We start from the raw sequence: 17,874 nt of genomic DNA on the forward strand, positions 1-17,874 counted from the left end.
ATTATACTAAGTGCATATACAGTACAATAATGTATATTAATAATATAATATAATATATATACTTCCAAATCACTTCATGTGTCAAAATGTATCTTTTTATTCTTTTTCAGTTACAGACTTTTTATCAATATTTTTAGTTTCACAATGTATAGACCTAAATTTAAGAGTAAGCATTTTAAATTTAAAATACTACAGTCCAAAATACAAAATAATGGGATTTTATTTTTATAGAATGGGAAATTTGTACTAATACATCATAAGCCAGCTCATGTAGTTCAAACGTCATAGTGCCAACTTCAGACAAAAAAAGATTTTAGCTTTTTTCTTGCTGAACATGTAAAGAATTTTTCACTAATTTGTTCGGACGCTAGAAAATGATAGTCAGCTGATGTATAATTTTTGTGGCATTTGTGTCATAACAATGAAGTTGTTGAGCTAGAGAGCTCACAACACCCAGCTAGTAACTAACAAATAGTGTGGGTGAGTTTCCATATTTCTATATTTCAAATGAGTTATAAAATTGATAGTGTGAGTGATTCAATCAGATTTCCAATGTCTTTTTACCTTCTGGTGAAGGTTTTCATTAGCACGCTAAGACTATCACCATCAGTTAATGCTGAATATCCCTAGATGCATCTTCTGCATTTGTGTATATTTCATAACAGCTTCAGAAATTTACAAAAACAAAATCTAAGAAAAACAAAATCTAAATAAAACAAAGGCAACCTGAGTAAAGACAAAATACAGTTTTTAATGATAATGTTAAATATTGTAACAAAAAAGTTATCTAATACCAACTGTGCCTGTGTGAAAATGTATTTGCCCCCATAGTTACTAATTCCCCAAATCTATGAAACTGCATTCATAATGGAGTTCAGCTGGACCGGATGCAACCTGATTACTGCAAACCCTGTTCAATCAAATCAACACTTAAATAGAACTTTTTCAACAGCATGAAGTTGGTTAAAAGGTCTTACCCAGTAGCACACTATGCCAAAACTGAAAGAAATTCCAGAAATGATGAGGAAGAAGGTGATTGAAATACATCAGTCTGTGAAGGGTTACAAGGCTACTTCAAAGGCTCTGGGACTCCAAAGAACCACAGTGAGAGCCATTATCTCCAAATGGAAAAACTCGGCACAGTAGTGAACCTTCCCAGAAGTGGCCGACCTTCAATTTCTCCAAGAGCACAGCAACTACTCTTCCAGGAAGTCACAAAAGAGCCAAGGACAACATCATAGGACCTACAGGCCTCTCTTATGTCAATAAAGGTCACTGTTCATGGCTCCACTATCAGAAAGACATTGGGCAAAAATGGCATCCATGGAAGAGTGGCGAGGTGAAAACCACTGCTAACCCAGAAGAACATTAAGGCTCGTCTGAATTTTGCCAAAACACACCTTGATGATCCTCAAATATTTTGGAAGAATGTTCTGTAAACTGTTGAGTCGAAAGTGGAACTGTCTGGAAGACAGGGGTCCCGTTACATGAAAGATCATCATACCTATGGTTAATCATGGTGGTGGAAATGTGATGGTGTGGGGATGCTTTGCTGCTTCAGGGTCTGGGCAACATGCAATAATTGAGGGAATCATGAATTCTGCTCTCTACCAGAAAATCCTAAAGGAGAATCTCTAGTTTTCGGTTCTTAAGTTTAAACTCAAGCACAACTGGATTATGTAGCAAGACAATGATCCAAAGCATAGGAGTACATTCTAGTCCTAGAAGTAAGTGAAAGACTGATCTCCCGTTATCGGAAGAGTTTGGTTGCAGTTATTGAGACATATACAAAGAAATCAGGATGGTGGCAAATACTTTTTCACAGCACTGTATACACACACACACACACACACACACACACACACACACACACACACTTCACTGTCTAACCTAGATGTTGGCATTATGTTTATTGTTAGAACTGATGATGAAACACTCACGTGGCCTTGCCCTCTTTGAGAAAGATGCAGGTCAGGCTGAGCTTTAGTGTAGCGTCCACCACTTTCACAGAGAGTGGCTTCAGATTGAGCGTCAGGTCAAACGTGGCTGAAGTGACGTTGGCATACTTCTTCATGTTTACGTCCACTGATGCTAGGACTTTCCGATGACCCTTTGTCTCCTGTATAATTTTAGGGGGGGAAATTGTGCTCAATAACAGAAGTTAATAAACACTGGAAGAAAACAGACATGTATTGCTATAACTAACTATGTTCAGCAACAAAAGTCCAACACTACAAGACTTATGAAAGGCTTGAAAAGAAAATGAACAGCAAATTCACTGCATGATACCTAGTAATAAACTACAAACTATATACCAAAATCTGGACAAACACAAACCTGTTTTCTGCTCTAAACAAATAACGTCATTGGGCATTGGTCCTTAAGGCTCAAAGTTCTGCTGTTTTTGTTTCAGCTAAGAGTATCATACTCAAGAAAGGAATTAATGAAACACAGATTAAACTTCCTAAATCAATCCTTCAAAAAATGAAATTGCCACTACTCTACATTTAGCTGTTACTTTTTATACTAGACATTTTAGCATATGTGAAACTGATGCATATCCTTTTTGGTTCCATGGAACAAAAGACATGAGTTTTGTCATACATGCTTTCCTTGGTACCATCTCATGCTAATTACTAACTTTCAGAGATCGGCCATGATCAAAATACTACTGAAATTAAAAGTGATGCTATACAGATTGTTGCAGATGTCCTACATTAGAGATTGACTTACATTTTCAATGATGAATGTCCAATCTTTGTCTTCAAATTCATCAGCATTTGGATCCTGTAGAAAGGTTTGAGTAATGTAGCAGTGTAATTAGCTGGATGATTGGCATTAGTGATATTGTTAATAAAGTAATCCATATTTATTAGAGATATCACATTATTAATGTAAGACATGAATGGTACCATGTCTATAAAATATTGTGATATTTTGTGATGCTGGACATTTGTACCTTAAAGAGTGTGACTGTAATATCCACATTCTCAGGCACCTGCCACAACACTGTCCCTCTGTACGGATTCTTGATGCCAGGCTGCCAGCCATGAAGCTGAAAATATGAGTGAATGTTAAAGTTACAATCAGCAAAGATTACAGATTAAGTGATAGGTTTGGTTAATAACTGTGGGAGAAATATTTAAACATGCAACAACATAAATATATTTTTTACTTTGTCATGTTAACAGGCAAACTATTTAGTACAGTAGTATGCAGTTTGAGACCTGCTATTTGTACTCTGCAAGAAAAAAAAAAGCAATTTGTAAAACTCCACAAGCTTCAAAAGAAACCACACTGGTGGTCTGGAACAAAAGCAAATAGAACTGAGTTTAAAACACAAAAACACACACAAACATTAGTCGCTTTTCATTAGTTCTCCAGCTAAACAACTTCTCTACCATACAAATTCAACAAGGAAAAAAATCAGCTGCCCTTCACTGACTTGCCCTCATACTGACTTTTTCACACTCTGGCTCCTGTTTGTTGACTATCTCATGTGCTTACTTGTCCTCTCCCTTGCTTGGTTGTACTTTTTTTGTGCCTAAAGTTGGAGTATGATGATATTGATATAGCTGAGCTGACATATGCGTACACATTTCCCACCAATTCCCATCTGACAAATCCGACACAGCACTGCCTGTGAATTACTATTACAGGATTGTCAGGGCCACTCACAGCTGCTATGACATTTGGGATTATTTTTGTCCCATGAATAAACCGTCCTGTTAATTTTTTAAAATCCGACTCACTGTACCTTTAATGTCAAACCATAGCTTAGTCATAGCTGCCTTAAAATGTTGTTTATATCTTACTGCTGTTAACATTTCTTGGGGCCCCATAGTTTGTGTTTCAAACATTCAATTTTCTTTAAAGAACTATCTTTAGAAAACAGAAGACATGCAGCAAATGGTAAGGACTCCACAGAGCCCTAATATTAACACAGTTCAGGCTGATTCTTGGCTGATACCTCAAAACCATGAATGCAAAGGGTTTTTTTTTAAAGAGCTAGTTTCTGTTACTCCACTAGGGGGCAATAAACCCAGGGCCGTAAACTCGAATACTGACAAAATGTGCTGATATGCAGGGTTGGGAGGGATACTATATTAAAAATGTATTCCCTTACAGTTACAAATTACTTCATAAAAAATGTAATCAGTAACACAATCCAAGCATCACAATATGACAATAAAGTAATCTGATTACTTTTGGATTACTTCAAGGTCACGTGTAAATAAAGTCAAGAGAAAGGCAATGTGATCTAAAATACTTTTATTTAGAGCTTAAAAACATGTTCTATGTTTAGATTTGTTTTAAGAACAGAAATAAATAAATGAATAAATAAAAGATCACTGAACCTGAGGCAGGTAACATTATATCACAAAAGTTAGGGTGACCATATTCTGGTTTTCCAAAAAGAGGATACTTTTTCCCCCTGTGTCTTAATAGCATTCAAAATAGTCTTCCTATGAATGCAGATTTTAATACACGGAAAAAGACACTATTATCTCTATTAGCATCATGTAAATATATATAAATTCCTACATTCTTTTGAATGTCCATGTACTAAAATAAAATATCAGATGCCACGAATGAACCTTCTTCCGTCATTTACACATTTGAATGACCATGTAATACAAAGCAATGTGATAGCATGAAATTAAAAATAACCTTATATGGGTGTTGTTTCGACTCAGGACAGCTGTCATTTGCTGCTATTGTCAAGCAACTGTTTGATGCTGCACACACCAGCGCTTCACTTTCACACGCTCGCTGAGAGTAGACTAATGGGTGAGAGGCAGGAATTTGGCCAATAGTTGCCACAGGCCTTTTATAATCGACCAATCGGTGTGCAAGAAGGCGGGAATTACAGAGAGGGGTTAAAGCAATGCAAACATGCCCACACATGATGCAGTATTAGACCATAAGCACATCATAATGAAATTATAGCCGAATCTCGGACACAAAGAGGATGTATGGTCACTCTAACAAAAGCATTTCAGAGAACAGAGAATTTGTGTTCATTTCTACTAAATTAACTTTGCACAAAATGTATTTGCGTATGCACCAGGATGTTGTTCACGTGAGTCACGACTGGCGAGAGAGAACCACAACCATAATCAAGCAGCTGTCTATACTGTGTTATGTCAAAAGATTACTTTCTTTGGTTTTAAATGAAAAAATCTAATCCTGACAGTATTCCCATTTTTTACAAAATGTACCTGTAATCTGATTACGTTGTTTTTTGACGTAACTGTAACGGATTACAGGTACCAGTTTTTTGTATCCTGATTAGGTAACATGTTTTCCGCTACTCTCCAAGCCTGCTGATATGTAAAAATTGGCTAATGATATCTTCATTAGCTAGCTAAAAATGTTATGCTGTAACCATGCCTCTTTCCAAAAGAATAAGGGTTTAAGGGGTGAATACATTTGCAATCACGACTTTTACATTTTTGTTTGTAAATCATTTTTAAAACTACAATATATCAATCTTTCCTCTCACTTCAATATTATGAGCCATAATTAGAACCATATAAAGCCATACGTTTGAAAATAATGAGCTTTTCTGCTAATGAAGCTGTTGTTTAGGTGATTATTGTTTAGGCATTTAGAATGTACCGTTCAGATAAATGCTCATAAATGAACACAATTAAGAAGTGTTGTTGTCGATGTGTTACTGATCTATTAAACAGAATTTTTTGTCCAGCCCTATTGACATTGGACTAAGTATAATGTGGCCTATTATCTAAAAGGACTTTGATGCTCCTGCTCTACACTACACTGTAGTGTATAAAACAGATTTTAACCAGTACAGACAGATGTGACTGCAGTTGGGCCATAGGATATCTGTGCACATCTGCACTACACCCTGCACACTATTAGAAACATATAACTTATCATACCACATGTGCAGAAGGTGAAACTAAAGCAGTGATGCACTAGTATCTACATCCTCTTTCCTACCTTAGTGCAGATTCGTCTGTTTCGTCTGGTCCAAACCACTCTCAGCTTGTCTGGCTGCCTGCAGACACAGCGTGTATAAGAATAACATCAACATACAGAAAGCTCACACAATCCAACAGTATTTTTCCAAGAGATGTGAGGCCTTATCTAGTGAAAAGCACCATGATTATGATTATGCATGCACTGCAAATGAAACTGCACAGTGTTTCCTACACATCCCCCCTCTCCAGAGGACAGATTCTGCCAAAAATGAAAAGTTAAAAAAAAATAATAATAATGACTTATATAAATGACTTAATAAGTAAAGATACAGTATTTTTGATTTTTTAACTAAATTATGTATGTATTATTCATTTGTGCTTTTTATTGGGGTGTTTTTTTCATTTATTTTTGTATTCAAATCATTTATTTCTGTATTTATATTTTTCTATATTTAGTTTAGTATTTATAGGTTTATGAATTTATGTCTTCATCATTCTGTTTTTTTAATCGTTTATTTCTGTGTCCAGATGGTAATGAGGTGGTGTTGTTTTCACATTCATGCACAGTAATCAAACCTAGTGTAGGAAAGTACGAGAGAGTTTAGGAGAGCAGGGCTAAGGAGGTTGTCTCGATGATACACTGAGGTTTTTGCCTACTTATTAGACTTATTATAATGGTGATAGGATAACATTTCTGGCACATCGCTTTCATATCCTTTATCATACATATCCTTAATCCTGGTCAGGGTCCTGTTAGAGCTGAAGCCTAACTCAGGAACGCTGGGTGCAAGGAGGAAATACACCCTGGATTGCAGGGCACCATGCACACACACATTCATACCAACTACCAATATGTTATTGGAGAACCTGGAGGAAACCCGCACAAACATGGAGAGAACATAGAAACCTCCACACAGAAAGTAAATCAATCTCCAGATAGAACCAGGGAAACTGGAGCTGTAAGACAGCAACACTACCCGCTCAGTACTGGTCTATTTCATGGAAATATATGGCAAACACAGTGTGAAACATTTTGACTAATGTGACAGTGACAGCAGATAAAGAAAAGATAAACTAATGTAGCCTATTTTACAACCGAAGAAATTGCTAACCTAGCTAACGTACATAGATATTCATGTAGTGAATTAAGTTACGTTAGCCAGCGAAGTTAGTTAGTTGACGTTACAAATATCACAAATGTCACATTTTTGTTCTGAAATTTAGGGTCAGGCCTGGTGAAAGAGAGCGTGAGAGAGATAGTGAGGGAGAGAGAGAGGGAGCGAGAGGGGGATGGGGTGTGAACGGAGCTTAGCAGAGCAACAAAAACTGAAAACAATAAGGAGAGTAAAGAACCTGACAGACCTGGTAAACCTTGTTCCCTGTTGATTGATGTATTTTGGTTGCTAGCTAGGGAATGTCAATTTGTATATCAAAAAAAAGATAACAGGTAACACACAAACTACTCACAACCTGCCCCACTCCTCCCAGCATCAACCAAACCGCCACACTGTTAACACACTGTATCACACTGGAGTCTGAATAAAATTTTCCATATGCCAAGATTCCTGATCGAACATGTTGCAAGTATTACAAGGTATAATTCTCTAGCCTGGAGGCCATTAAAGCGTGATATCATCACAGATGATACACACTTTCAGTTATTGGGTTGGTTATCTGACCCACATCCAGAACAGAATTAGTCTCTGTAAACGGCATACTACTGTCTCACAAGGCAATGTGTCATATACGTGACCCTTCTCAGAGGGCAACTCAGTGCTGACCTGGGATCAAGTTTTGTACCGCATATCCTAGTAAATATGCAAAACAAAGACCACTTCCTGGAACAGTTCTCTTTCTCTTGTGCGCCTGGTGCATGATTTTGTTGACTGTGTTGATGTCCCAGGCTCTGCTCTATAGGATTATTTGTATATGATGTTGCGGTAGCTATTATTCCAGCTTATGCATAAGTCCATGCTAATGCAAAAAGAAAATGATAAGGTATTATATTTTCAGCTCCAACAAGATATGTACAGATTGATTTAAGATTACGCAAGAAGGGCTCAGCCCCGCATGACTAACAGTCCAGCTAACGCCCCTGGCAAGTATGAACGTTTTCAATAGATGTCTGATAATGACTGTCATTTGGATTCTACCTATTTAAATACATCATCACGAGAGGTGTGTCCTTTTAAGGTAGGATGTAAGCGATCAACTGAGTGATCACATTTATTCAAATACGCTAAGATAACCATGTAGCGATTTGTAAATCCCCATGGTGTTCTCGTTGCTGTTAGAATTTAATTTCTGAAACGTTACTAGAATAAATTACATTTCGAAAACAGTAAGCCAGAATCAGATCGCAGTAATATAAGTCAGTCATGTAACAGCCTGGTAAATAATCATGGTAAACAAATGAGTGCCTGTGATATGCATATTATTTAATATGAAGCGTCTGTAACGGTCACGTCCATAACGCACAGGGTCAAGCAGAAGGCACAGATATCAGATAGCTCTACTATAGTAGAGCTATGTGTTTTCTAGTGGAGGGTGTGGCCCTTCCTTGTTCACTCATACTGCATCATTAAATACACACACTTACACCGTCAACACACTGTGTTTGAAAGCAGTTGGCAAACAGTATGACTTGTTCCAAAGTTCTTGCTTCTTCCCTACTTACATTTTATGTACTGATTGTAATTTATGTATAGAACCAAAACACACAAATCTGGTCCACTCTCCTGCAGGAAAGCTGGCCTACATTCATATTTGGTTGTGTGGCTTCCATTGTAGGCCTCTTTTTACATCGGAAAATGCTGATGAGTCGATCTACCAGGACACACTTTGCATCCAGACAGTAATTTCCTCTAAGCGCAGAATCAGAAGTCACTAGCTGTGTGTAGCTGTGTGTAGCTTTGTGTAGCTGGGCACTAGATTAAAGGAAAGGTGAAAGGTAAGAGCAGCAGCGGCCTCCAGGTCTCATGTTGCAGGTCACGCCGAGGAGCAGCTGCACAAATGCGCAAAGGGCTGAGAATACTGACGATGGGGTCCAAAATAGACTGGCAAAATGGCAGCCAAGTGGATATTGAGAATCTTATTAAGCTGTGTATATTCTCTGCACACACATGGGTGGGGGATACAATAATAGCAATAGTAGTGAAAATAAACATGTCGGGTCAATGTAAGGGGATTTCAAAACAGCAAAAAATAAAACTGCAATATTTAAAAATATATATGATGATAAGAGATTTGATAACTTTCAATGTGTGAGATGTGGAATGTGAGTTATTCTGAATGCCAATGTTGGATGATTATTTTTCTTATAATAAATTTTTGCTAATAAAACATCTTTATCAGACAACAGGAGAAAAATAATAAAAGTGGAGTGATGATATTTTTGCATATTAAGATATTTTTCTATAAAACATAGTGATGGCACTGATTCAATATCAGCAGAAAAAAGATATTGAGGGGGAAAAGGAACCAATCCACTCAGATTCTGTAACAAGCTAACATTCAACCATAACATTCTATTTATTTTCATGTTAAAGTTATATTTTTATTTAATGTATTTATTCACTTATTTTTTCTAAGTCATGTTGCTATGTATTTCTTCCTGTAATGTAACAGGGCATTTGAGCAGTTTTGAGTTTGCTTAGTAGATCATTAAAAAATAGCTAACTGATGGCACTCAAGATTTCAATATCATATCAAAAAATGGTATAGTGCCATATCTAATAAAAAGCTGTTGGATGCAAAAAAAAAGATCCTGTTGCATGAGTATTGTAATAGTGGTACTTTTTCCATCCATCCATCCATCCATCTTCTATACCAATATCCTTCGTCAGGGTCACGGGGAAACCTGGAGCCTATCCCAGGAAGCATCGGGCACAAGGCGGGGTACACCCTGGACAGGGTGCCAATCCATCGTAGGGCACAGTGGTACTTTTTTTGTTTTAAATACATTTGCTCACTGAACATCTGTACACGTGAATGATAATTCATGTAATTATCCGGTCGGCCAGTCATGTGGCAGTGAGTGAATGGAAACGCTGTGTTGATGATAGAGGTCGACCAACTGATCGGTATTGCGTTTTTTTGCCGATCATCAAAAATCCACACCGAGAGAGGCTGAGAAGGGTCGGCTGTCATTATAAAGTACGAGAGCGGCTTCTAGAGGCGAAATAAAAACTGTCACTGACAAATTTTGTTGTGTTACTTGAAGTTTTTTGTGTGTTTTTTTTTATTCATTTTGGATGTCTCTATTTGTACTTGTTGTGTTACTTTTTAGTTCAGTTTGGATGTATATCTTTTACTTACTTTAATATTTATTTTTTACTTGTTAATATATTAATATTTGTATATTTATTTCATTTTAAAAAGTACAGTACATTTTCATAGTACAGTCCATACTGTTTATTTCTGTAATAAAGTTCAGCAAAGTTCTACTTTGAGTGTTATGTTCTCATTCAGTATCAATTTTAAAAACAATTGGTTGATTAATCAGTTATCGGAAACGTACTTCCCAACTTAGTTATCATTATCGATAAAATCCACTATCTGTTGACCTCTAATTGATGAGAGAGGTCAGAGAAGAATGGCAAGACTGGTTCAAACTGACAGGAAGTCTGCACTGAAAAAAAAAAATGCCTCTTTGAATTTCATTTTTAAAATTTCATGTCCAGTGAGTTCACTAATTGAATTGGTCTACATTCAGATGTATATTTGTAGTAACATTTACTCAGAGTTTTTTTGTTATTACCTTAATTATATTCAGTAGAGTTTAAGAGTTTACTTCAAGTGAGTAATTCCAGCTACTGTACATCTAAACATGTTCCATCTACTTAAATTCATTATGTAACGGAAGTCACAAATAAACTGTTATGAGTAAGGTTAACTAGATGTGTTACACTGAAAAATAATCTGTAAAATATTCTTTTATAAAAATTGCCAACTTTTTTTGCATTTGCTTTTATTTTTGGAATAATATGTCGAGTTTAATTCAAATATACTTGATTTAAATGGATTTATATTACCCAAATCAAACTTTTGCTCCCTTCTTTATTCATTATATACAAGAACTTTAAATTGTATAAAACTGTAAATAATAAATAAATAAATAAATAAATAATGTACATTGTCAAAACTTTATGTCTTGTCTTCAATTGGAAATATCTTTAGCATTATCATTTGTTTGTCCAATTTTGACTACTAAACTTTTGTTTTGTAAATGGTTACAGAAAATGCGTATGTCATTAAAGAAAGTAGCATATTGCGTAACAGAGTACTTTTTAGATTAAAAAAAAAAAACATCAGGGAGGCTATCTGGGACCCGCAGGAAACAGAACAAAAATGCTGCAAGAAAAACAGTGAACATTCTACGCATTCCTCTGAGTTACACTGCAATGTTTGTCAAAACTATGTACTGTATGTGACTACTTTTTACAATTACTCATACGCACCATTTCACCTGGATCAGTGGCAAAAGAAGCTCCGCTATAACACACTATAATCTCATCAGGATCTTACCTTAACAACACAATGTCGTGTAATCAAACACTGTAACTGCTCATAATACATGATGTCTACTCTTAAAGTTTAACGCCTTGTAAACACTTGGATTTAGTCCAAAAAAATGAACATGCAATAAAAGTGAAATAATAATAAAGGCTTGCCCTGATTTGATAACTAGTCAGCAATCCTGAGAGGCACCAGCATACTGGTGGAGAATGTTAGGAATTTTAGTATCCTAGACAAGAACAATTCTTCCATCACAACATTTACATCCCAAAGCAACAGGATCCTGAGGAGACGCTAGGACTAATTACTAATTAATCACTGTCAATTAAAAGCCATGCATGCTGCTTACTATGGACATACTTCTATATGCACTGCAAACTGTACAAACTTTACACTGGAGAGACTGGAATGCGGTTAGGTGTGTGTCTATATTTATTTACCTTGTTTACAAAATCTATGCCAGTGTAAATATGTTCCACATTCAAAACAGTCAACGCAACACTGAAGTCCACCATGTTTTTCAAACTGCTAGTTATGCAGTAAACAGAATTAGACTGCCTTCTCCAGGAAGGAGGCACATTACACAGGATTTTCCTGGGAAGTGTAATGCTGTCTACACACAGGCTTCTACCAAATGAAACTCAAAAATAGTAATATTACAATATAAAAAATATATACATGTAATAATATGTAAAAGCATCTTACAGTATTGTTCTTGTCGATTATTGTCATTTATACCCAGTGCCAGTTGTTCTCTCAGTGGCGTGACCAGAAAAAAAATTCGGAAAAGTGAGGAAATATACAACATAATGTAACAATTGTTTTTCTCGTCTGTACAATTAATTCGGTAAGTGTGACGTGCTCGTGCATTTCAGATGGTGCCAGACAGCAGTGTTGACACTAAATTCTTATTTTAATCGTTAACCGTTTAAGGTATAACCTACTGTCAAAATATCTTTCCATATTAATAACGTCATGAAATATATTTATGATATTGAAAAAGATTCAAATAACATGTTAATAATAGACAGAAATTACACATTATATTATAAATCCTGATCTACTTTTATTACACCACAATGTATTGACAGTGCAGTTTGATTTGTTGCCATTAGAAAAATAACTGTATTAAAATCCTACCGATCAGTTAAACAGCAATACTACAGAAGAAATAAGAATTAGAAATAGGCATTAGAAATAAGTAAGCGGTGGTGTAAAAGAAACTACAAGGAGTCTCTGGCATCCCTCCATGTTGCTGCTCTCGTTGAATCCTTCTCCTTCCTGACTAAGCTCTAATAAAGGTCCATAAGAATGTCAATGTTATGTATACAGAACTTAGTAAACCACAGCTCTGCTTTTATAGTCATCCATTTGTCAGATGTGTCAAGGGAGGCAGAATACAGCTGTGCTTCTGTCCAGCCCAAATGCATTGCACAATTTCTATTTTTTGCCATTTTCTTAAATCTCTGGTTTTCAACATGGAGTCCAGCAATCCAAAAAGCATTACTATCGGGTTTTGGGGTTTTTTGTTCTCCTTTTTTACAATGGTGAAAGTCACAACTCAACATTAACAACGGTACTACATTTATTATTGAGTTCCTAGAGTTATTATCCTATTTGACTGGTCTCATTCCAGACCTCCATTCTCAAAAACAAGTAAGCCTTTAATTAATTTCACTGTAGACCTAGTGTGCTCTAATGATAGTTGGCTCCAATAAACAGCCAAAATATTACAGTACGCATTTAAATAATGTCTTTAAAGCAATTTGTATTAGCTGGATTACCTTCGGAAATTAAACTGTAATGAGGGGAATTTATTTTACAGTTATAGCGGGCCCTCGCTGCAAAATGTTTGAGAACCCTTCTAATAAATGAAATGCACTTATTGAGTAATTCTTGCATTAATCACTTTAATCAGCAGTATTTCATTCTCCTTTACAAGGCCATCATTTTGAGTGATTTACTTGGTCAACATGTTCTTCTGTATTTCTTATTGCGTGACCGCTTTATCCTGATCAGGGTTGCCGTGAATCCGGAGCCAGTCCCAGGAACACTGGGCGCAATGCTGGATAATTCACCCCAGGTGGGATACCAGTCCATCAGAGGGCACCATGCACACACACACACACACACACACTCACTCAGCAGCAATTTAGCATAACCAATCCGATCTACCTGCATGTTTTTGGACAGCGGGAGGAAAAACGGTAAACCAGGAGGAAGCTCACATGATCACCCTAGAGCTGTGATGCGGCAACACTGCAGCACACACTGCGCTAGCATGCCTCCTCAATCAATATATATATATATATATTTGCTTTTAATATGAAAGACAGTCCTACATTGGCGCATAATGTCAACTATATGTAAAGTTATCATTGGGTGTGAAAGTCATGTCAAGTACATAAAGTATATGATTCAAACAAAGTCCTAAATACACAACACTAGAGACAAGGGCTAGGTGATATGACAAAAATATCATATCATGACTCAAAGGCATTTCAACGATGCATGATATGTAGTGCAATATATAACTTAGGTTTGCTAACAAACTGCCAGAAAAACAGTAGTGTTTGCATTTTTAAAAAAACACTGTTAACTATTTCTTCATAAATAATTACGTTTTTAAAAACATACACGTATTGTTTTAATAAATAACAAATGTTTAACATGAAAACGATAAAAACATCATTTGTAAAAAAAAAAAAATAATAATAATATTTATTTTTTTTTAAGTTTCCCATTCTTAAAAAAAAATCTGCCAAAAACATTGTATCTGTGGTATGCCAGAAAATCCTGGTTTTATTTTTGTCACAATATGGCTATTACATCGTTACATCACCCAGCCCTACCCGAGACAACAGAAATACATGAATTGCTTTAAACTACTTAAATGTGAAACCACGATAATCGAAAATCCCACACATCTGGAGAATGATAAATTGCACAGCTGTAAAACCAGTGCTCGAAGTGGGCCGGAACTCACTGGTACGCAGTACTGGCATAATCTACATTTTACTCTTTCGTGTAGCGTGACTTTTTTATTGCATACCGGCACTTCACACAAGCTGCTGGTGCTATTTTCTGCCTTCTCCATATCAGGTTCTGAGCAATTCATAATTACCTTACATAAACTACATTACCCAGGGGGCACTACGTGACTCTCTAGTTCCCCTTCTCTCGACGAGTCTCAAGATAATTTTTCTATGTAAAAAAAAGTCTCACGATAAATAACTTTAATGCTAGTCTATTGTTCGATCTATCTAAGTAACGTTAATACCAATAATGTTGGCCTGGCTCCAAAAGGGCACAAAGAGAAAGCGAGAGTCCGACAATGACTACGTTTATATGCACATCAAATTCGATTTAAGGTCTACATTCAGGTTGCAGCCATATTCTGAATACGATGTTTATATGCGTACAGGCATTGCAATGTTCCTGTATACAGCCTTGTTGTAAGTATGCCCAAGTTGACATTCCTAAATACCTAGCCTACAGCTAATCATCTGTTAGCACCTACAATTTCTTGCAAACTGAGCATGCGTGTATATCTCCTTTCAGTGGATGTTCTGAATAAGGTGTTTACATGCAGCACATTTCAAATTAACACACGCATACATAATAATATAATAATAAAACTAATAGTATATAGTATCCTACAGATATTGCATTATTATCCATCCATCCATTTTCTGTACCGCTTATAATACGCAGGGTCACAAGAAGCCTCAAGCCTATCTCAGTGGGACTCGGGGCACAAGGACGGGTGGGGCAACCCACCGTGGAGCGCAATCGCACACCCATTCACACACTACGGACAATCTAGAGATGCCAATCAGACTACAACGCATGTCTTTGGACTAGGGGAGGAAACTGGAGTACCTGGAGTAAAACCACGAAGCACGGGGAAAACATGCGAACTCCGTGCAAACAAGACGAAAGCAGGAATCGAAACCCTCAACCCTGGAGGTGCTAACCACTAAGCCACCGTTCCCCCCATATTACATTATTATACTATTACATATTGTTATTCTATATAACAAAATGAATAGTTAAATATCTAAATGGTTGTCTGTGCTTGGAGTAAATAAATCAGCATCTCCTAGAATCGTATATTTTTTATCTTCCTCTTTTATTCCCCCACTTTAAGTCCTGAGTAATACCAGTGTGTACAGAACATACTGCAGTACTATAATAACAGATATGCTTTCACTGTAATAGCATGACAGACCCTATAATAACCCTCATATACGCATGGCTTATACACAACTACTGCAAAGCACAACTTTCCACTAAGTGAAAAGTTGAAAAGAAACAAGTGCAAGATAGTGGTGTAATGTTACATGAACACAGTTTCAACTTAAACAAATGATGAAATGTAAGCTGTTTACTGTTTATAACTCTGCATTACAGTGTCTCTCATCACCTCTAACAGTGTCTCCAGTGACAGAAATGCGGCTGATACTTCAGCATGGCTTGTGACAGGGGAAAACTGCAAACAACACGGAAGTAAAAGATAAGCACCGAGGCGAAGCCCACACTTTCTCGTAAAAACGTGACATAATAACAGTTAATAACAACAATAATATAATAATAGGGCAGTTGGTTTAAAGCAGACTCCTTGTTGTTGACAGATTCCTCTGGTCACTGAAGGAGGCTGTGTAACACACTGGACACCGCACAGCTCAAAAAGAGTGGACCTTTTCCTCCCTACTCAAACTTCACTAAACAACTGTTTACATCTTGTATAAAACATAAACCGTGAAGTAATGGCAGGGATTTCTCGGGCTACATACCATTTGTTGGTGCCCTCGACGGTAAGTTCGTGATAGGACGCGACAAACTGGAACTTGGACGCTCTCTTACCGACGCGCTGGAGTCTCTTCCACACGGAGGTCATGGCTGCATTTGTACGAAGCTGTTTGGGTTTTTTTTTTTTTTTTTTTTGTATATATTTACACTCGAAAATGTCCGGTAAATAAGAAAGAGCCTACATGATCGCGAAAGAAAGTACTCTATTAGTCCTAGGTCCTCCTCAGGCGTGTGATTCCTCTCGCTCTCCTCTACTCACATGGGCCAAATGTCAAAGTGAGGCTCCGTCCCAAGCAGCACACAGCGCACACTAGCGCACTACAATACAGTAAAGAGAGAGAGAGAGAGAGAGAGAGAGAGAGAGAGAGAGGTAGCAGCATGTCATGTCAAGTTTCCCTAATTATTAGTGACATTACGATTTCTGACTGCAATAACAAGCTGTAGGAATTACAGAGCTGAAGAAAAGCCCCTAAATGTGTTGAAGAAACTGACATTTTACAACGTCCAGGTTTTATTTGCATACGGTATTTTGTTGTGTTGCTACATTAGTTTATACTAAGGACAAAACTCTACTACTTTAATAACTAGTCAACGGTTTGGGACGGAGCCAGAGATATGTAAACACCAGGCGAGGGAAGACTAGCATCTCTGCTCACACTCAAAGTGCTTGAAAATGTGATTTTTATATTTCGACATTATCAGACCAATTAGTGGATTAGTCAGGAAAAAAAGGTCTTAATCACAGTTTTTAAAATAAAAATTTGAAAATAAATAAATAAATAAAAATTGTGTTAAAGGGTTAAAGTTGAAGATAGGTGGCCTCCACACAGTTTTGTAAGCTATATTTTATCAAATGGGAGTTGGTTTTGAATTTTGCATATACATCTTCATACTGAAAAGAACATATCATTGGAAATGTTGTTTCACTTCCTAACAGCCCAATTATTTCCATCAAACATTTACTATGTTTATAATCTAATAGTTCTAATCTCTAACGGTTTCTGAGAGCCATTAACTGATACTGTTGTATCTTCCCTGCTGAAATAAAACAATATGAACCATCACAGAAATTCGAATGGTTTCCACTACAAAAACCATTACAAACCATCAGCTAACCATTAAAACCATTACCATTATTGATCCTTAATGGTATCTTCTAGACATAACATGCCACCAATAGAAGGCAACAAATTAGCAGTAGAGAGTAGAGTTTCCATTAAAAGCAATACAATTCCCATTATAAACATTAAAATCATTACAAATTCTATCAGGGTTTCTGGGGGGGGGGGTTGGCGGTTCAGCAGGGTTAAAATAATATTTGCTAGTTATGATTAGCTATATAGCCTGTAACTATTTATCAGTGCTCTGTTGTTTCCATGCAGGCAGTCAGAAGTTCAGATTCATTATATTTCACAAATTCACAGAAGTCGTTTTAGTCCATTAAATAACCATTAAACTACATTAACAATAGAAGAAGTGGAAGTCTGCAATGGTGTGTATGCATGACTAGATAAGATCATCAGACATATTTCCTAAGTACACTATATGGCCAAAGTTTTGTGGACAGCTAACCATCACACCTTTACAGTGAGGGAAA

The 17,874-nt window shown here is 36.6% G+C and overlaps 1 protein-coding gene across 9 annotated transcripts in view; it reads right to left on the bottom strand.

The window, feature by feature from the left end:
* The window catches only part of ehbp1l1a (EH domain binding protein 1-like 1a), a 47,532-nt gene extending 30,945 nt beyond the window's left edge, over positions 1-16,587 (bottom strand). For 7 of the 9 annotated variants that reach the window (XM_017472274.3, XM_053681273.1, XM_017472270.3 and 4 more), the window contains exons 1-5: positions 16,262-16,587; positions 5,968-6,025; positions 2,960-3,055; positions 2,734-2,787; positions 1,941-2,119 (exon numbers count right to left, since the gene is read on the bottom strand). In XM_017472274.3, the coding sequence (XP_017327763.2) occupies positions 1,941-2,119; positions 2,734-2,787; positions 2,960-3,055; positions 5,968-6,025; positions 16,262-16,365 (491 nt within the window). In that variant the 5' untranslated portion in view covers positions 16,366-16,587. The remainder of the gene's footprint in view (positions 1-1,940; positions 2,120-2,733; positions 2,788-2,959; positions 3,056-5,967; positions 6,026-16,261) is intronic. The other 2 variants (XM_017472279.3, XM_017472280.3) reach the window with 2 other exon arrangements.
* Positions 16,588-17,874: the final 1,287 nt, after the last annotated feature.

This window comes from Ictalurus punctatus, chromosome 7, assembly GCF_001660625.3.
Source record: "Ictalurus punctatus breed USDA103 chromosome 7, Coco_2.0, whole genome shotgun sequence".
Lineage (NCBI taxonomy): Eukaryota > Metazoa > Chordata > Actinopteri > Siluriformes > Ictaluridae > Ictalurus > Ictalurus punctatus.